This window comes from Triturus cristatus, chromosome 4_1 (genome assembly GCF_964204655.1).
Source record: "Triturus cristatus chromosome 4_1, aTriCri1.1, whole genome shotgun sequence".
Classification (NCBI taxonomy): Eukaryota; Metazoa; Chordata; class Amphibia; order Caudata; family Salamandridae; genus Triturus; species Triturus cristatus.
Genome location: NC_140585.1, coordinates 46077828 through 46099774, shown reverse-complemented (window position 1 = coordinate 46099774; position 21947 = coordinate 46077828). Strand labels below are relative to the sequence as shown.

The 21947-nt window shown below is 44.7% G+C and overlaps 1 protein-coding gene across 1 annotated transcript in view; it reads left to right on the top strand.

Annotated features, from left to right (window-relative positions):
• The first annotated feature begins 7898 nt into the window (after positions 1–7898).
• LOC146839436 (zinc finger protein 692-like) overlaps positions 7899–21947 on the top strand; it is a 151154-nt gene continuing 137105 nt past the window's right edge. The window contains exons 1-3 of the mRNA XM_085651490.1: positions 7899–8009; positions 16013–16211; positions 19887–19918. Of these exons, the coding sequence (XP_085507616.1) occupies positions 7994–8009; positions 16013–16211; positions 19887–19918 (247 nt within the window). The 5' untranslated portion in view covers positions 7899–7993. The remainder of the gene's footprint in view (positions 8010–16012; positions 16212–19886; positions 19919–21947) is intronic.

Sequence of the window (21947 nt, the reverse complement as noted above, 5' to 3'; positions counted from 1 at the left end):
TACTGCCGAACCTCGGTTGTTACGTTATTTCTCTGTATATTTCAAGATATCATGTATTCATTATTGTACAATGTCCAAAGATTGTCTTAGCAGGGTGCCTAGGCCCAGCCCCTATCCACTTATCTGGGACTGGTCGTCAGGCTCCGAGCAGACTAGGCCCTTTCGGATCCAGCCTTTGCCTCAAGGCTCCCTCCTCGCCCTCTCCTCCTTCTTCCATCTCACCCAGCCACCTCTCTCCTCACTCTCTCACTCATTCTCTCTCTGCTGTCTTCACTCTCCTGTCTGTTCTCTGGTGTCTGTTACCACTTTCATTCCTGTCTGTCTTTTGCGCCTTTTTACATTTTATGTAGCTTTCTCTTTGTGTCTTTTCTGCAGTTTTCTCTTTTGTGCCCCTTTCTATTTGGTGCAGCTTTCTCTTTCTGCCTCTTTTGTATTTTTGTGGGTTCACTGACAAAACATCGGCACCCAAAACATCCCCATACAACAATATCGAATAATAAATATCGATGTAAAAAATATCGCCATCCTATATTTATAAATGATGTACAAAAATTCGAGAGAAAAAATATAGATGACATAAATATAGATGAACCTCCAGGAGATTATGGGACCATTTCTTTCAGGATCAGAGTGGCCATGGAAGCGGCATGATGGGGACAGGGAAGGGGTAGGATCGTGCCACTGGGCCAATGGTCGCTGGATTGCTTTTGTCGATATGTGGGGTTGGGAAAGGGGGGTGTTTATAGTGTCACATTTTCTGTTGTATTGCATATACTGTTCTTTTCTGGTGCAGTGACTTGTCCAGAGTCAGTTGAGCTATTGATTTGGATAGTGGGACATTCTTTTGTTGAATGGGCCAAAGCGGTATGAAGTCCAGAAGAGTCAAAGTGCCAATCTTCAGCTGTTTAAAGTTGCACGGCACAGAAAAGGCGGTATGCGGTGGCATGAACTGTCGCGGTGTTTGAATATGTTGTTGAGAAGGCGCACATGTCCAGATATTTTGGCTTTCTACTTGGAGGAAAACAACATGGCGGTGAGTAAGGGACTGGCTTTGTGGAAGGAGATGAAGAGGGATCTCTTAGAGATTAAGAGGCAGTGGGTGGGCCATTTCGTCCTATGGATGGAGTTTATGCCATGAGGCAATGAAGCGGTGCGAACAAACCCATAGCCCTTGATAAGGCCAGGTGCAAGATTAATCAGGATATGCATGTTTTCTTTGGGGACTAGGGTTTTGGCTGGGGGGAGCACCCGGAATTTTATGAGGGACGGGGTTCACTTGTATTGCTACGGGATGGAGCTCTACCTGATGCAAGTGAAAGAGGTGCTGGAGAAGACACTCAATGTGAGGCAGGTGAACTGGGACTCCTGGGGTGGGCTCAGAAACTCAGTGCCTTTCTGAGTGGCGATTGGCAGTTTAAGTTGCCATGTTGCTAGATTAAGAATATTGTTGTGAACATAGGGGAATCAGGACAATGGGGGGGTGGCAATAAATTTAAGGGTAAGGGGGCAAGGGGAGGGGCATTGTTAGGGTGTTAGGGGAGGGAGTAATGATGTAGGTGATTTGTTGTATAGTGAGGTTTAGTTTTGTAAGGCTAAGGCTTAGGGTGAAATTGGCGGTGTGCACCCGTTTTCAATAAAGCTGCCTTTTTTATACACTAAGAAACCAAGGGGAGAGGTGTGGCGCAGCAGCCAGGACAGCTGTCTCTGAAGGACGGGGCTCACGGTTTGATCGCCGGCGGCAGCTCAGCCCAGCACCATGTGATTCTGGGCAATAGCTCACTTAATCTTCCTGACGGTGTCCAGCGCCTTGAGACCCTTAGGGGTGATTAGTTTGCGCCTTACAAATACCGGGTTATTATTATGTGGTCTGTGCTGCTCCCCTTTATGCCAATGGGCTTCGGGGGCAGCCAACCTTGGAAGGTCAGTCCCCTGGGGATTTCGGCAGATGGGACAGGCCTGGCAGCATTTGAGCTAGTTTTAGGATTCTCAGATTGAGCCCACAATATAAACAGCCATTTCATAGCGCCGGCCTCCATTTTGGGTAAAATGACATGGCTGCCGGTGCTTAGATAGCAACATTTGCCATCCCTCCCACACTATAGGAAGGGTTTATTCCGTTTAGTTCAAGGGCCATAGGCACTTTTTGTTGAGTACAGGTGCGCAAGGGAAGATGGTTTGTATTGGTTTGTCGCTTGGAGCAGGTGCAAGGGGGTTGGCAGTTTAGATTGCCAGGTTGCTAGATTATAATTTTTGATTTTTTGTTGTTGTTTTTTTGCACCTTTAGAAAACAGAGCTCTCTGGTTGGGGTCAACTAAGAGAGGGGCCCTGGAGGATCAGCAAACAACTCTGTTTATATCTAAGGCGAATGAGGACAAAAAAAATAGATTAAAATTATTGTTGTTGTTGGAAAGAGGATTATCGTAGGGGCAAATGTAGGTCTGCCACTGGCAATAAGGCCACTAACACATGATAGGACTCAGCATAGGTCTTAGAAAATTATTCCTATGCTCAACCCTCGGTAGCTTAGCTGCGAGCAGACAGGCTTAACTTCAAAGACAGGTATGTAAAGCAAATAAAAACACCACTTCAGTAAATAATGAAGACACAACACATAATAAAACTCCAACACCACTTTATACAAATAAGAAATATTTTTATCTTTAAAATGACATGAAAACGACAAAAATCAAATGTAGCGAACTGGAGATATGAATTTTCAAAGATTTAGCATTATAAAGCACTTAGAAACATATAGCACCTTATTGGGACATCTGGTCGCGATAGACCGGCTCAAAGTCAAAGTTTCAGGCCGACCGCGATGGAGCACTGAGCGGCTACCACTCGCGGTAGGTCCCGGTCACAGTTTTTACCTTTGGGCTTAGAAACTTTTCTGGAGCTTTTCTTCCCGGGGTCCCTCAAGGCTCTCAGCCAGTCCGGATTCGGTGATGGTTCGCCTGATAGCCTTGCGATGAGCTCCCAGTCAAACTTATGGAAGTCCAACCTCCTGAGCGTTCCAGCGGGGCAAACCCAGGATCCAGGCCGACATGTGGTTGAAGGCAGGCAGCTTGGCTTTCGCGGTTGCTCCCGGTCACCTTTTCTTCGAGCGGACTTAGAAACTTTTACAGAGATTTTTCTCTTGGGGTCCCTCGATGTGCTCCACCAGGCCAGATTCGGTGAGTGTTCAATGGCCTTGGATTTCTTTTCCTCCCGGTCAAACTCTGGAAGATGGACCAGCCGAGCTTTTAGTGGGACAAACCTGAATGGCTTGGCCAGCTCGCGGTTGAAGGCAGGCGGCCTGCCTGGCCAGGTTGAGTCAGTCCCTCTATGGAGCTTTTTTTCAAAGTTGCTCCAAAGTTCTCCAAACTTCTTGTACTTCTTCCTGAAGTTCCACAAGGGGTCCCAAAGTGTCTCAAACTCGCTCCAAGGGTCTGGAAGCTCCAAGATGATCCTTGAAAGTTGAGAACTTCAGTTCCCACAATCCACTGGTACAAAACCCTTACAAATCCACTGGTGGTTCTCCAAGGGGCAGATTTAGGTGGTGATGCTCCAGATGAGCTCTTTTAACCTGTAGCTTTCAGGAAGTCCACTCTTTAGTTATTTTTCAGCAAGATAATCCACAAGGCTGTAGTTTCAGATGGTGCAGTCTTCAGAGGTCAGGCCCTAGAAATCTTTGCACAGCAATCTTCTTAGCTTGGCACTGTCTTGCATCAGTAACTTTCAAGCAGTTGGTCAGAGAGGCTCTGCCCCTCTCAGATACTTATTGCCAGTTCTCTGGGTCAAGCAGGAGGTCACTACTGACCAATGGGAGCAGGCCAACTCCCCAAAAATATGACCACATCCTGTAGAGTGTGGCATAATTTTGTCCCAGAGCGCACCAAACCCTCTAAATTCATAATGGCTGATTTTGTAGCAGGGAGGTAAGAGCTGGCTAAACACACCCCTAGGATGGCTTGCTTTCCCTAAACACTCCCCCTTGCATCTGTGCATTCCTTCCATAAGCCTGGCTCCAGCTAAGGTGAAAAGGTAAGAGTTGTAAATGACACAAAGGCTTCCTCTTCTCTTTGAAGACCATGGTTTACGAATCCTACCCCTGCTCTGGCATTCCAGTGTAGCAACACACGGCCCGCCCAGCAGAGCTGGTTAACCCCAGGGGCTCTTTATCACCTCTTCAAGGCAGCTTGGCTAATCCACTTAACTCTGACCAATCAGGGCAGACCACTGGAAGGCTGAATTTGGACTTACAAAGAAGAAAGTATTATAACTTCTTGTAGGTACACTTTAGGAGAAATTCAACAATACCATATTCTTGAGTTGATTAATACAATTCGGAGAAGTCTTTGAATGGTATTTCTAGCCCTCTCCTATCAAGAGTTATTAATTAATAACGTTCTGCTATGTTAACCTATGTGGCAGGGGATTTGCAATGGGAAGAATGACTTACAAAAACATATTTTATAGGCACTTTGCTTATATCTACATGACTCCCACCCCAGGGGACAACTAGGGAGACTTTAGGGGTTCTGTATCTGTCGAAATATTGCAGATCCTCCCTCCACAGGGCTCCTAGCATCAAAGTCGAATTTGGGCAGCACGTTGTCACAATGGGGGGAGTGAAATGTGAAATTTCACTTAACCCTGGGCATATAAAACTCATTTTATAAGAGCCTACCTTATAACTACCTGACCCCCTACCCCTGGGACACCTAGGGGAGACCCTGGGGGTTCCTAATATGCCAAAACATTGTGGGTTATCCCTTTTTAAGTGCCCAAAACCCCAAAGTCGATTTTGAGCACAATTTACTTTTTAAAAGCAGTCCTGCCACCCAGGGCTACTTTTAAAACTGACCTCAGGCCCCAGCAGTGCACACATGCAACTGCAGCAAAGCGGCTGGCCTCCAAACTGCCATGCCCTATTTATACTAGGGGCTGATAGGTAGTTTCAATCCCCCTGCTCTAATGTGCACTAGCGCCCTAGGGGGTAGGTCCTGCCAATCACAGGGGTACCCCATACCATAGTGTACCCTAGTGTATGTAGGTGTTTTCACAGTATTCTAATTGTGTGTCTTTCAGCATTGCACTGGCCCTGGGCCTGGTTAAGCAGAGCTCAGGGTCAGTCAGAGTCAGTACCACGAGTTCCATTCAGCAAAAAGTTGGGGGGTGCCCAGGACACAGGATGACTTTGCAACAGTTGTGAACATAGGTGAATCAGGACAATGGGTGTGGCAATAAAGTTACACCTGGAGGAAGAAAGAAATTAAAAGTTAAGGTTTAGGATACTTAGATAGTTAGATGGTAATATATGTAGGTTAAAGTGTTAAGGGAGTAATGGTCAACAGTTTAATAACAAGATAGGAGTTAGAAAGTTGCAAGATAAAATATACAAGGGGGAGGGGAATTATTAGGGTTCAAGATAACCTGCTTAACGTACAAAGCCGTCCTACAAAAAAACCTTTCATATCTAATGGTATAAGCACCCACTGCAATAGAAGTAGGTGTGTGTAAGCACAGAAATTCAGAAAGTTAGAAATAAACTGCTTTCTGTCAAAAATTGGGACCCAAAACACAGAAGCGTCTAGGTGACCTACGTATATGTCAGTCTTTTCATATTTATCTTTTTTAGCAATATGATATAGCATATATCTAATGTGAAGAAGCAGTGCAGTGCTTCACCAGGAGCATCTTTCATTTCAGGTGGAAAATCTGGAACAGGAGGTGCTGGTCACAGTTCCCTTTGTATATGTGAATTTGTGATCACAAAAAACCAGAATGTTATGAGATTGGCATTGAAAGAGAAGAAACATAAATTGAGACTACTAGAAATGTTTTTTTTATATTACACAAATTTACAATTTAAGGCACAATAAATAAAGCGATTTCCCAGAATCACGCCCCTATTACTTTGCAAGTTAAACCTGGGTTTAGAACCCAGGTATGGGGATTCCAAAGTCAGCCATTTTGCCCCTAGACTCCATTTCTTTGGTCTAGATGGAAATCTATGGCTTCCCTTTTCAACAAATGCTAAAGCAGGTAATAATATACAGATTCTCCTTTGTACTCCCTCCATCAGTGAGCTGTGGAAAACCTCATTATCTAATTGTATTGAACCTTGCTGGCTGTGCCCACGTTTTGAGATGGAACTAAAATGTGTAATGTATGTGACTTGTTGCCTGATTCTACATATACGTAAAACACTCAGATGCCTTAACTGGCTTGGTTCAAGAAGCAGCTCAACTGAACTTTAAAATGAATACGTAGATAAATACATATCGATAATAAATGTGTCCTTTCTACACCCCTCTATCATTAAGGCAGTTATTTGTGTCTAGGTTTGATTAATGTTGCTGTCTATAAAACTATAATGAAGATTCCCTTAAGCCCTGTCTAGATGCACAATTCAAAAAGAATATATAAAATACAATAAATCAATGGCTCAAAGTTATTCTCATTCTATTTGTTCTCAAAAACAAAAAATAAAGAGCAGCATCTTAACAGGGTCAGATAATAAGCTACACCAAAATAACTACTGTGTTGTATATGCAATAACAAGCTGCGGACTAGACAAAAATAGCAAATGTTTAATTTGATTCTGACATTAGCACATTTACAAAGGCGTTTAGAACATCTGTAAGGATTGGACATGGATATGCAATCTATCTCATGCCAATCTACCCCACTCCACCCTAATCTAACCCCCTCCACTCCATTCTACTCTTCTCCACTCCGATCTACCCCACTCTACTCCAATCTACTCTTATCCCCTCCAATCTACCCCACTCTACTCCAATCTACCTCACACTACTCCAATCTACCCCAATCCACTGCGCTCCACTCTTCCTAGTCTTCCCAAATCCAATCTACCCCACTACACTCCAATCTACTCCACTTCACCTGAATCTTACCCAATTCAATCTACCCTACTCAATCTACCCCACTCCAAACTACCCGAATCTACCACACCCCACCCCAATCCAGTCTACCCCAACCTACTACACTCCCCAATCTACCCCACTCTACTCTACCCCATCTACCTCCACTCCCTTCCATTCTACCCTACTATAATTCAACCAATTTATCCCAATCTACCACACTCCACTCTATCCCAATAAATCCCACTCCACTCTACCCGGATCTACCCTACTCCTATCTACCCCACTCCAATCTACCCCAATCTACTCCACTTCATGTACTCCACTCCAATCTATCCCACTCCATACTAATCCAATCTACCCTTCAATTTACCACGCAAATCTATCTAACTGATCCACTTGAATCTACCTGAAGCCACCCCACTCTACCTGCGCTCCACTCTACGCCAATCTACCTCACTCCACCCAATCTACCCCATTCCACTCTACCCCAATCTACCCTACTCCAATCGACCCCATACCACTAACATTTAGCCATGCTGAACAGCAGCCACACTGGTGTAAATAATAGCAAAAACACATTGCCAAAGCCAATAGTTCTAGTATAGACGAGACCTATTGGTTTTGCCAATGCTTGTTAACATTTATCTGTACATACTTCAACCAGCAAATGTTTAAAAAAAACGCTTTAAATGAGTCCTACAGCTGCAATAATGATCCATTATTAATATTTAAACTAAACAAAGACAGGAAAAGTTAAGTTAACAATGAATACATATGAATTTTTGTACAGTCTTATTCAGTGTCATATCCAGGCCTTTGCAGACAATTAAAGCAACAACAACACATGGCTGGTATTTTTCTCTTGGTAAGGTAACAGCCCTAGATGTGAGTATCTGAAGGCTGCATCTCTAATAGTTAGTAAAGGAGAGCAAAAAGATAATGAAGACGGTTCTGGTCTGTTTCAGTTCGGATACATTTTTTTAGCCTATCGCCGTTGTTGTGTGGATGCCTCTTCTTGGGTCCTTTTGAGAAGAGTTTGCGCTTGTTTCCGCCGCCGGAAGTGACGCGTGAACAGCTTTCTGTGATACAAAGTTGCCCGTAGCAGGAAGAGATGGGAGAGTGACATGGGGAGATGGAAGGGTAAGGGAGGGATGGACGATGGGCGGGGAGGGTGGCTGGGGAGCGAGGGAGGAAGCGGGGCAAGGGACAGAGGGGAAGCTTGGGAGTAGGGGTGAAGGAGGGCCAGGTTGGCTGAGAAGAGATGGGAGGAGAACCCAGGTGCTGAAGTCAGAGAGAGGGGCTCGTGGGGATGATAGAGAGGGCGGTGGAGGGAGAAGGGCCAGTCTGTGGGGGCTGGATACCCCGAAAAAAAGAACTATGTTATGGTGGAGAGGCTGAGCTGGGAATGAGAAGGGGGCATTTGGGGGGAAAAAGAAGCCGCGGCGAAGGGAGGCTGGGGCAAATGGAGGGAATAAATGTTAGGGTGGCAGGGGAGGAAGAATGAAGGAGGGTTTCTGGGGCAGACGGGTGGAATGAAAGCTGGGATGAGGAGTGGAGAAAGGTGAGGTGCTGGGGCAGACAGGTGAAATGAATGCTGGGGTGACACGGGAGGAGGAGTGAGGTGCTGGGGCAGACGGGTGGAATGAATGCTGGGGTGACAGAGGAGGAGGAGTGATGGAAGGTGAGGTGCTGGGGCAGACGGGTGGATTGAATGCTGGGATGAGAGGGGTGAAGGAGTATAGGAAGGGTTCTGGGGCAGACGGGTGGAATGAATGCTGGGGTGTCAGTGGAGGAGGAGTGAAGGAAGATGAGATGTTATGTTACTGTAGCTTATAACACCCACAGATACTCCAGGGAGTTTTCCCGGCGCGAACCTTGAGGTGCTGCAAAATAAAATAATTAAAACACAAATGTTTTAAGCTGTTTTTTTTTTAACCCCTTCAGTGCCCATGATGAGATAGTCTCGTCATGGAGCGCGGTTGCGCTGTGCCCATGACGAGACTATCTCGTCATGAACCCCGCCCGCTAATGAAACGCCCGGCACAGGGCGTGGAAAGGGCGGAGCACTGAAGAGGTTAAAATGAGCCAGATTTGAACGCTACGCAGAGAGTGAGGAAGGGAGTACCAGGTTGTGGCAGCCCTAAAGGCAAGAGACCTACCCCCCCCCCCTCTATGGAGACGGACATGAGGTGTCCGGGCCAATAGCTGGGAAGCTTACCTCAAAAGATCTTCCTGCAGTATAAAACATGAAGTGTTTCCTTGAATAGACAGGCCCAGAGGCATGCAAGGCGCAGTGTGCACGACCAGGGCTTTGTGTTTCACACGATTAATAACGGGTAGCCAATGTAATGTGCGCAGATGTTGTCTAATGCTGCATTTGATTGGAATATTAAACAGGAGCCTAGCTGCCGCATTCTGGACCACCTGCAGTTTGTTAAGAGTATTGTCCGGTAAGCCAACGTACAGAGCATTGGCATAATCAATGCGTGGCAATATCGGCACCCGGGTCACCGTTTCCTTTGCAGCCCTAGGAAGTAGCGGGAGGAATTTCTTAAGGGACTTTGATATCCCAAAACAGCCCCCAGCCAGCTTCTTAATTTGGGTCGAAAAGGATAAATTATCATCGAACCAAACATCCAGGTTCTTAACTGGTTGACCCGAAGAGGATGGCAATGGATAGTCGGGCGGCCAAAGAGAATCTCTGAACCGGGGAAGAAACTTCCCATAAAGGAGAATTTCCGGCTTCTCTTCATTGCATTTCAGCTGAGAGCCACTGAAAAACCTCTATCAGACAGTTTTTTACCTCCAGAGTACAAAAGCCCAGATTTGCCCCAAGTAAACAGGAGTTGGGTGTCATCGGCGTACGCCACAATCTTGGCTCCCAGATCCTCCGCCAACTGTACCAGAGGAGTGATGTAGATGTTAAAAAGAAGGGGACTCAAAGAGGACCCTTGCGGCACTCCCGTGGTCTCCCATTGAGGCGAGGATGAGAAAGGTGGTAGCCAGATTTGTTGCCATCGCCCCTCCAAGAAGGACTTCAACTAGCTGCAAGCCAAACCTGAGATACCTATCTTCACCAGACGAGCCAGAAGCAGCGAATAGGGAACAGTATCAAATGCTGCTGAAAGGTCCAGCAGTACAAAAGGGGGTGGTGATGGACGTAGCATCAGAACCAATCAAACACTCACACCCAGTCAACAGATCTGGGTTTGATCCATCACCGTTCTTTAGCCCACTCTGCCACCCCAGTTCAGACATGGCCATATGCAAATCAGTCTGACCCTGTGCCTCATGGGAACAGTCCATCACCACCCTCTTTTGTACCGCTTTGTTCGCCATAAGTTGGCAGGGTATGCTCAGACGTGAGTCCCTTGCTCACTTTGCCACTGGATTCAAGCAAGCCTGGCTGAAGACGGAATGCCAGAAACCGGTCCTAGGAAGCTTGTTTCCGGTCCAGGGAAGGCATGGCTTGGCAATTTTTGGCTGGACTGTTCCCATGAGGCACAGGGTCAGACAGATTTGCATATGGCCATGTCTGAACTGGGGTGGCAGAGTGGGCTAAAGAACGGTGATGGATCAAACCCAGATCTGTTGACTGGGTGTGAGTGTTTGATTGGTTCTGATACTCCGTCCATCACCACCCCCTTTTGTACCGAAAGGTCCAGCAGCACAAGGGCAGAGCATCCACCAGCATCCATGCAATCCTGAATTGCTTCGGAGACTTCAATCAGAGCGGACTCCGTACTATGGGCCTGGGCAGACGGGTGGAATGAATGCTGGGGTGACACGGGAGGAGTGAAGGAAGGAGGGGTTTTGGGGCAGACGGGTGGAATGAATGCTGGGACGACGGGAAAATGAGTGAAGGAAGGAGGGGATCTGAGACAGACTGGTGGAATGAATGCTGGGATGACAGGGGAGAAGGAGTGAAGGAAGGAGGGTTTATGGGGCAGACGGGTGGAATGAATGCTGGGATGATAGGGGAGAAGGAGTGAAGGAAGGTGATGTGCTGGGGCAGATGGGTGGAATGAATGCTGGGGTGACACGGGAGGAGGAGTGAGGTGCTGGGGCAGACGGGTGGAATGAATGCTGGGATGACACAGGAGGTGCTGGGCCAGACGGGTGGAATGAATGCTGGGGTGACAAGGCTGTAGAGGTGCAGGGGGGATGGAGGAATCATGGCACTTGGGGGGAGGGGGGGGAGTCAGGATTAGGGGGGCCGTGGAGTGAAGGTGAGAGTGTAGGGTCCGAGAAGAAAATGGGAGGGTTAGAGGTGGCAATTAACGAATGGGACTCAGCCACAGAGCAGGGGCAGGAGACGTCTGGGCGATGGGAACAGCAGCTTGAGGTGTCTGATTAGGGGCAGAATATTTGGGCAGTGAACAGTCAATTGATGCACGTCGTAGGCGAGTGGAGGAGGGAGTGAATTATATGGAGGGGCGCTCGAAATATGCATCGGGGGACCAAATTATGTGACAAGGCAAATTGTGCCGCATAATGCATCACTCTTAGTGATAGTATTGCCTTAATTATTTTCACATATGCTAACACTAGCTGGGCAAAGTTTTCAACACTATACCAGTTTGCCTTCCCAATAAAGCAATACGCCACAGAAAGGTGATCAATGAAGCTGTTTGAAGGGTCTACTACAGTGCAGCAACACGTGTCACTTTACTTTTAATAACTTTTGGTTCCCAACAATTTTGTTTTTTTTAAATCTGCTGCTTGTGCAGCAGATGAGCAATTATGTTCCCAATGCGTCATATCTATAATTATGCGCTAAACACTGAACGCAAAATCTCATTATCCCAGTGGCCCGGATTATATGGCACTAGGGAGCACATGCATGATTATTTATGAATGTTTAGGCAGCATTTTCATGCAGTTTAGTAGCACTGGGAGTGGACTGTGGCGTAGCTTGACATGTTGGGATTGTGTGAGCAAAAATTAGGGAGGTGGCAAAATTGAGATCCTCAAAAACTATAAGGTGAGATTTCTCCCCCAACTCCCCACTGAAATACGCACATCTGTGCAATTAAATCTTTTTAATGCCCGATTTTATGCTTGAGCAGATACCTTGTTTGTGTTATGGTTTATTCTTTCTCATCTCATTGTCCTTACGTTTTTCAGCTTGACCGTTACTGTACTGAATGTGCAGTTTTACTCTTCTTTAGGTGTACAAACCAAACGTTACATACTTCAAATGAAAACACAGGTACAGGGCCTTATCCTTTGCAGTTCTTACCACCCTTCACAATTCCAAACCGAACTTCAGAGTTTATAGAAGATGTAATTCGGGGTGGAGTTCTGCACAGTCCTTGTTTAGATGGACCCCCAACCTCCTTTTTTCTTGCGTATATGATAACAATTCAAAGTAATGTTTTGTTATGTTATGTTATGAGAGGTTTTGTTGAGCGCTCAGCTACTCAAGCAGAGTGTCCCGGAGCTAATATCGTAATATCGTTTTCACGTCTGGTCTGAAATTTCTGGGTTATAAATGAGTCTGTTGTCGGTGATTTCTCCAGTGACCTGATGTTGTCTTCTGGGACTAGGGTGCATTTTATATGTTGGGTGGCTGTGGCTGATACAGATTCTGTCTCTGCCACGCTCTCCTTAGAGAGGTTCTGTCCCTGCAATATATAATAATTTTGTTGTTTTTACGGCACCATCCCTGCTAGAGATCCACATACAAATATGGAGAGGATGTGACCTTTCACAGTGGATGGGCTCTCTAAAGTATCAACAGGGTGGTATAAAGGTCACAGTTGAGAATAATCCTCTCGCCAGCAAAAATGTTAATTCCAGACGTTAAAAGTGAAAGTGTGCTATATAAAAAGGTGATGGGCAATACTAAAAAGGAATTTAAAAACGACTGTGATTCATAAAGGGCAGTGATTGTTGATGACAGCCAGGGTTAAGCCAGAGAACAGTGTGGTGTAGGCGCTGCATACGTATGAGGTTAACCTTTTCTTCCAACGCTTAATTTAAATTGCTCCCTAGTCATCTCTACCTATCTGCTCTATTTAATTGCTTGAAACAGCAGTGACTTTTCTCAAGTACTTACAAATAACAGACATTTAAAGGGATACTGTAAAAGAAAATCATCTTTCAAAAGTAGTGGCCTAAATTAAGTAGCTAAACTTTTGTCTCAAAGCAAAATGGTCCCTGTAGTGTTTTTTTTTCTTTTCACCTCATGAAAAGCAAACCATTCACTTATTTAATTTTCCTGTCGAAATAATTCTTATAATAATTAAATGCCTTTTAATATATGTAGCTACTGAAATGGTGTTTGTGCTCTTCATAGGAGTATAACATTGTTATTTGCCCAGTCTGTATGCAGTAACATTTAAAGGCATAGTACGATAGGTGATGCATGAAGTAAGGGAGCTGAAAGTCAATGTTTTTCAAAATTTCGTGAAAATACCCTCTTCAAAACACTTTCCGCACCTTATCAATCCATCTCCGCCCAAGAATGAGAACAGGATGTGGACAAACACATTTTAGAGCATTGCTAGGCTGTCTGTATTCACTCTCAACTTGGAACGTTCACCCAGCAGTTCTTGGAAATTGTCTTATGCGCTTGAGGAAAACATTCCATGTGTTTACTACAGTTTCTTGTAGTTGATTAAATTACTAGGAGTTTGGTTTGATCATTCGTGTGGGCTAGGCAAGTTCTTCCAAATGGTTGGTGCTAAAGCCTATGCATTGTTAGGTTGTGGAGATATGGTTTCCAAGAGGGGAGAATTTGTCATATAGGAAATTAAGTGTGGGCAATCTATAGAAATATAATAAGAGATTGAGGTAGACACCTCATGTGACTTAGTGTAGGCCATCACAGAGGAGACATGCATGAGGATAGCGGTGAGGACAGGAACATTCAAATGAAAATAGGAGAGGGAACAATCTAAAGTTTTTGTTGCCAAATGCAAGTAAATGATGATGGGCCCAAATATGCTGTGCGTAATCAGTAAAAAAAAAAAAAAAAAAAGCAATCCCCATTCAAGTATATACAAGTGCTACCCAAAACAAATACCTAGCCAAACCCAATTGCGTTGCAGATCATGGATGCTTAAGACTGTCGCATCAATGAGACAATTTTCGTCAGATGGCTTGGTCTAAATGAGGAACTAGTGTCTAAATCCAAAGTTTGCAAAATTATGTTTTCTATAGTTGGGGACCTTGTGTTTGAGTGCCAGTGCCTTGTGAATTCAGTGGGTATTTGTCTGTGACTTGTACATCTTTTGACTCATTACATTTCCCTTTAATGTGGGCCAGAATTAAAGATTTTAGCTTGTATCTCCCAATGAGTTAACAAATGTTATGAGTTAAACTCTCCTGAATTGGGATAACCCTGCCAAATGCCCAGAGGGCCCAGGTCACTTTGCACAGGATCCAGAGAGTTATTGATCCCAGTTATCATCTTCTCTGAGCAGGTGGTAAATTATTGGTAATATTCATTACTCCGAGTCTTCGACCTCCCCATCACAGTCCCGGTTCCCATCCTTCCCTCCCTGATTCGGCTTCTTGTGCTTTGTGGTACTGGATATTGGAAGGTAAGGTCGGGGTTATGTGCCCCATGATGTGGGCGTGGCCTGGAGGGTAGGGATGGGAGCAGGGGAGTTTCAGCTTGGGATTTCTGCGGGGAGGAGCTATTGCTCATGTGTGTAAGGACTGTGACTGGGAGGTAATGTGTGCAGATGCACCATAGCAGTGCACTGTATGGCTGCTGTGGGGTGGAGAGGGTGGCAGGGAGCAAGGCAGGCTCCAGGGTTGTTGGGGGGGTGGGGAGGGGCAATTGAATGATCACGGAGGCTCTCCATAGGGGTGATGTGACAAACCTGAGCCTCTGCTTACTGGCACTATCGAAGCCCCGCCTGGCAAGTGATGAAGGCACTAGTAAACGCCCTCTGGCTGTATATGGCATCAGTCCTTTGGTGACTGTACAAGGCAGGTACAACCTCACACTTAACGTACAAGGCATAAGCAATTTGCCACGCACTGTAGAAGATTCTGGCATCCCCCCTCTTACTGCACAAGATGCTGACATCCTCATCATAACTGAACACAACCCCTCCCACCGCTGTACACGGCACTATGCACCATCTGCTGACTGCACTGGGCACTGAAGAACTCGTTGAATGTACAAGGCACTAACAACATCCCAGTGATTGTATGTTTTATGGTTATTTATTTAATATTTACTTCAGGGCAAATATGGCAAACAAACAATAAAACATAATTAAACACATTGTCATTAAATTTTTACATTATTTTTCAATTTCATACATCTTAAAGCAGGAATAACTTGTCTATAATGCCATATTTAATCCTAGCCATCAAATTGTTTAAAACATTCTCATGTTTAAAATAATCTCTTATAATAATTTTTCTTACCTCGTTTACTATTTCTTATTCAACCTTCCCTCTTGACTGTATGTGGCAGGGACACGCTCCTTCTGACTTTGTTTTAGGACAGGTCACTGAGCACATACAGTGTAAAAGACATTGACTCTACAAGGTCATGCCACCATCCTGCTAACAGCCCAGTGTCCCCTTCTCTAGGGTTACCGGGTGCAGGAAGGCTGGGCCTGCTTTCACTAGGTGCAGATCAGCACCTGGGGAACCCACGGTTGTCATGATGGTCAACACAAGTGGTTGGGTTATCAGTGACGTGTTCAGTTAACGTAGGTAATCAGTGAGAGGCTGGCAGTCATGTAGAATCAGTGTGGGGTTGTCAGTGCCTTATACTCTTAATGGGGTGGTGTATGTGGTAGAGGTTGTCATTTAATAGGAGGTAGTCCTTGCAGTGTTCTTTTAGCAGGGTTGTGCCAATACCTTTTACAGTCAATAGGGCATTATCAGTAACTCTGAGAGTAAGAGTGCAGTTAGTTGTTGGAGCCTTATACTGTCATTACTAGGTTGTCAGTGAAGACTTGTTATTTTTAGCAGACGGTTATCTGATAGGCATTTTGGCCCTTTGCTTTGCATTACTTTCAGGGTCTCTGTTAATTTGTTCTCTGATGCTCCACAGAAGGCTAGGGGTCAGCTCTGTTATGGCCGTCTGATTTTCTGTAAACATGCTTTTTAATGGTTGGGCTATCACATGTTATCAATTGCCAGTGTTCCATGCTTCGGCCTCTGTGTAGGTAGCACCATGGAAAAACACGGTTCCCGGCGCCTCCTGCGTGCCCCGGAGGACGTGCGGAAGCAGAAACGGAAGGAGTTGGACGCCAGACGCAGCAAATGCCGCATCCGGCTTGGCAGCCACCTTGACCAATGGTGTGACCTGAAGGAAGAGCTTGGCTTCTCTTTGCACTCGCAGTTGGCCAAGTTCTTGCTGGACAGGTATTCTTTTACATCATGCACCTATTCCTATGCATCTGCCACCACACCTCTTGCAGTGCCTCTTGCCTTTTCTCGTATCTTTCCTGTTCTCTCTCTCCTGTCGTGATATGTTCCCATATTGCTCGGTGTCTCTTTTCTCTTCTGTTCTGCCAGCACACCTCCCTACTCTCTTTTGTTTTTCCCACACCCCTTCCTTTTCTGCACATTTTGCTTAAGTAGCTCGTCTACTGCATTTTCTTTCACCCCTGTGTCCTTTCTATCATGTTCTGCCCACAGACGTCCTACCATTGTCTGTCATGTTGTCCCATACTGTTCTATACTTGGCTATCATGGTATCACATGCATATTTTTTTGTGCTATATCTTTCATCTTTTATTAGAAGTCCATTTGCGCAGTTTGGATATGATAATATTTAGATCATGTATGAAGTAAGGGAGCAGAACGTCAATGTTTTTCAAAATGTCATCTGAATATTCTCTTCAGAACAATTTCCGCACCGTATCAATCCTCCTTGCAATGACATTGCATCCGTCTACATTATTATTCCTATATTGGGTTCTTTTGCACCTTTACACCTCCTGCAGTGATTTGTGATCACATATTCTTGTTCCTTTTGACACATTGCCCCCACACATCTTAAGGTGCTTTTCCTCACACATCTCTTCCCATCTGTTTCTTCTCTTTTTCCCACCCATCTGCTTCTCTCTCTAATAACTGTCCCATAAATGTCTTCGGATATATTTTCTCATTCTCTTCCCCATACCTGCTCTGTTTTCTGTATTGTGCCGCCATATTAATTTTTGGCAGACCATTTTTCTTACTCTCTCCCTACAGTTCTCTCCAGTGCCTCTCTCATAAAATCATTCCATAAATCTCTTCCAGTGCCTGTTCTACTGCCTCTGCAGCCACATCTCTTTCATTGTCTGTAGTGACTCTGGACATAGCTTTTCTGGGTCTGTTCTGTCACTTTGCACCCTTTTCAGTTCTTGTGGCTTTTTCTTATATCCTTCCTCTGCTCTTTAGTCATCAGTTCTGCCCACATATGCGATGCAGCCATGTGTCTCAAGCTTTGCCTTTTGTTTCATGTTCTGCCCACACATCTTGACCAATGCTTTTTTCCCAAATTCTGCTCACAGACATGTTCTTTCAGCATTAAGCTCCCAATCTCAATACTTTGACTTGACTGCACCCTTTCAGCATCCTGCTGCTTTATGCAGTATGAAACTAGATTAATTTCAGAAAGGGGTCGAAGCAACACTATAAAATGCTTGGGACAACCGTTTGAGTGCTTCTTCGACCCAGTTTGTAAGTTAATTTTTGTTTGTCTTTTCTTTAATTCTATCCCATAATTTCTTTTGACTTTACTCTTAGAGTTATTCCCAGTAAAGTTACGTACCAGAATCTAGTTGGTCTGTAAACAAATATTCCAGTTTTATTTTCTGTAACTGTCTTCTTTTCACACTACACTTTACAGCTTAAGTGAGTATTAAGTTGTGCTCCCATTCAGTTTATTGTTTGAGCTGCATACATTTCATTTGAAGTGCTTTGTGTGCACATTATCACCTTTTGTTGATTAATTGAATAATCATCATACCATGTCATATCCAATGCAAATCCTTACATCATTTTACAGTAATCTTCCTGACTTGATGCGTTCAATCTGAATGGTGGCACACAGAGGCGGTGCCGCTGCTGTGGGCCATGCTCTTTTATGAAAACATAAAACAAATAGGGCAGGGAACAAATGAATGCGGTAATACAGTATCCATCTAACATGTATCTAAATACAGAAACTCTGTACTCCTGATGAAGGTGGATGGGTGATCCGTTGTTACCTATTAAAACGTGTCCGGCATTTTTACTGTCCATAGTGGCTTAGTTTTACGAGAAGTTTAGCCAATAAGGTCTCTTCTGGCTCCATGCCAAGACTGTGTTCCCCCCTCTCTGACCTTGTTTTTACTCCCTCGACTATTTCAGTGACTTTGTTTTTTTTTTCTCTAAGATGAGGTTTTATTATGAATTAAAATTGTTTTGATTCTATCTTCTGAGATGATTCTGGCATTATTTGAAGCCCTGGTGGCTTCTGTAGATTGTTCTTGGGTGTAGAGTTTCTGTATTTTGATTCATGCTCTTGTCTGAATCTGACAAAAAGCTTCCTGACCTTGAAGACCCAGATTTAAAGACTATAAGAAATCATGTGATGTATTCAGTAAAATACTACACACGTGACTGGGCTTTTGTTAACTGATGACATAAAAAAAAGTCTTGGTGGCATGCTGCTAGTGCAACCATGGCAGTGCAGAATCTCCCCTGTAACATGACGCACCTGGCACATAGAATCGTGAAATATGAGTCCAGGTCACTGCCGCATTAGAACCAAGACATCATCCATGGCTGCAGACGTTCCACGTCATCATCTTCCTCTCAGGATCTTCAGAGTAAGGAGCCTTGCTATGTGAAATGTGCTGTCATTGTATTGTCCCAATCATCTTAGCAAGGCATTTATCGATTCTCTAGCCAATACCAATCTCTTTATGCACTGCCCAGCTGTGAGGTATGGTGTTTACAGTAGAAATGCTTCGTTTACAAATAGGGTTCTGCCAGCTGCATAGCTGTGTCACATCTCAGCTCGGAATGCTTGGTCGGTGCCAATCTGAAAATGCATGAGAGCGGCTGTGCCAAGAGGAGGGAGATGAAACTGTATCGTCAACAGAGGCTCTTTAATCTGAAGAGTATGGAGAAATTGTCCTAGGGGACCTGCAGCTGCTGGATTCGTCATGTTTGTAACCCTGTAGTGAGCTGCACCCGGTGTTGATATTTTACCATGCCGTGCGTATCGTTTTAGGGGGATGATTATTGTGAGTCCTGCAGTTTTTCCTAGGCCGTGTGGCGTACTTGGAGCTATTGCAGTAGATGGAGTGTTTTTCAATATCTGTTGCAGGAAACCACCAATTCATGCTGCAGGAAGCATCCCTTCATTCATGGAGCTTCCCTTCTTTTCCTTTCTTTCCTTCCTTTCCTTCCTTTCTTTCCTTCCTTTTCTTTCCTTTCTTTTCTTAGTTCTGTAGTGAAGTGAAGCTGTTTAGCTGCCCAGTGCCCCTCCCCCACTCTCTCCCTCCCCTCCCCTTGTTTCTATGGGTTCAGTAAGGGGTCGGGGCCTTAGAAGATGTTTATACTTCCTGTATATAGCAGCTGCGATGATCCCATAACCTGCATTGCCCCAGTGGGCTATTTAGGATCTTGGTAAACTCAAGCAATGCTACCCTACTGGCTTCCAATGATTTCGATTTTTATTTTGATGTATATTTCGTTTGAAGAAACCTAACTTTTTCTGCCAAACCACAGTTTTGCAGCCCACTGAAAAAAGACTAGTCCTTTCCTTTGCCCTATTCACCCATCTTTTGTAACAAACCACAATTCTTCCCGGATAAATGTCAGTCCCTCCACTATCTCATCTCCACTTCTGCCTCCTCCTTCCCCATCTTGGCTTTTCTTTCTCGTTCTTTCACACATAACCTGCTCACCTCCAAAATCTGGTGTTCTTGTTGGACAGCTGGATCTATTTTTGATGTTCTTTGTGAGGTACTAAAGTCTTCTAGAGATGTAATTTGATCAAGAGGAAAGATCAGGTTATTTTTGTGTCATGTTCAAATATTGTGTTTTTTCTTTTCACAGCTACAGCTCTTCGGATGCCATGGTTTGCAACGGTAAGGCTCAGTATCCTCCTTTCAAGCCTTTTACCACCATGTTTACAGATGTAAGAAACTTAAAGCCCACATGTTGTCTTTTCTGCAGAATCATGGCTCAAAGTGTGCCTCTGTGCTAATCATGACCTACTCTTGAAGTCTGACAAACTCATTGCTGATTATTCTTCTGAATTCTTTCACTGTCAAGTTGCTTGTCTTGCTTACATGATAGCACAGTGTGGAAGGGCATAGCCTTCATGTGTCATTGAGGTAGTTGGGATCTCTTGCCCATCGAAGCTTATGAGTAGAGCCGGAAGCAAGGGAGATCATGGGTACAGCACATATCCAGGTAGTCCACTGTTACGCCATTTATCTAGCTGATTGTAAAAGCTAGACGGTGAATAGGAAGATAGAGTCCGGAAGGTGCCATGGAATTCCACTTTTGGACATCCCTCCTCCCAACCCCAATTCCGCTCAGTTAAAAGAATGTGCATTTAATGTTTATGTACAATGATCAGGTCTCTGATCTAAAAACTACACAAGTCAATTGATGTCAGAAATACATCACAGATTTATTAAAAAAAAGTCACATCAGCCGCCAGAATGGGTGCGTTTTTTGGAGAGAGAGAGTATAAAGAACTGCATGTACTTGACTGAGCAAGAAAGAAGGGTATCTGCCGGCGCTCTGGAGGGCTACACTCTGCTACGGATTAAGACTGTCCAGTGAGTTTCAAGCATGACGCGCTCTCTCAAGTGTTGTTGGACCACTTCCCTCTCCTTACCTGCTCTGCTCCTAAGGGTAGCACCTTCTCGGGTTACTTTTCTTCCAACAGTATGTTCTTGCAGTCTTTTAATAGTGCATGGTTTCCAGTGACTCCTTAGATGCTGGAAACCACATTTGCATTAGCAGCCTTTCCTGGCACTTTTGTGCCAGCCGACCTGGATACTAATAATCGCTATGCTCTGCGAAGACATGGAAGACGACAACGTGACCTGGATACTGATGCTCACTATGCTCTGCGAAGAGGTGGGAGACAACAATGTATTTCTCTGCTTGGGTCACTGTTTAACCTTCTCCTCTTTGTCCATCTCACACAGGCCAGTTATGGGAAGCATCGGAACCCTTAGTCTTGCTTGCTTATCCTAAAAGCACTCAAACGTCGACTGCTTTCTGGGCCAACTTTCCCTCTACTACCAGTTGGGAACATCTGAGAATGTGAGTTAGGAACACGCGACAAGCCTCATGCCACTGTATGAACGTTCAAAGTCCCTGCCCTATACTACGTGCATCCTTTGATTAGAACACATTTACTACTCCAGAAGCCCTCATGTCTCATCCTCCTACCCTTTTAAGTTCCCTTTCTTGACAGTGCATTCGGGGAAGTGAGAAAACAAACATGGCTGTGGTCATTACAGCTTGAGTTGTGCATACCTTGTTTATTCCATCTCTGAGTAAGATGCCTGCAATCCACTGAGGTGGCTGTTATTAGAGAGTTTATTTTTTTCTCGGCCCAGCACGCTCACCCCTGTTAGGAAAAGCTATTCAAATAAATGGAAACTCCTTTAGCACAGGATGGTCAGTTTTTTCGATCCTTTACTTCAAATTAAAGCTTTTCCCCCTTTCCTGCGGCACCGCACCTTGGGGTACAGGAGCTGCATTTGGCCATCTGTCAGTCTCCACCCCCTTAAACAACCAGAATCCCGTACTCGCCAAGGAAAAGGCGAAGGCTGTTTTTCATTCTCTTTTACAGCCCTCTTTTCTGAACAGATCTTATACCTTGCCTTGCTCACACTAAAAATAGACGTCATACATATTCAGTTATTGTTTGGCTATTGTAGCTGTTGTTGAAAAAATAATAATCTGCATTTGCAAAATGAAAAGCATCTTAGATTTTGTTTTGAGGACCATTCGCATTACAAGTAATTACATGCCTTCAAAAGAAGTGGTTTGATATCTGTTAAACAAAATGCATAAAACTTACTCCTTCCTTTGTGGTGGCCAAAAGGTGCTCTCTAGATTTCTACACACAGTATGCACACTTGTAAAGTC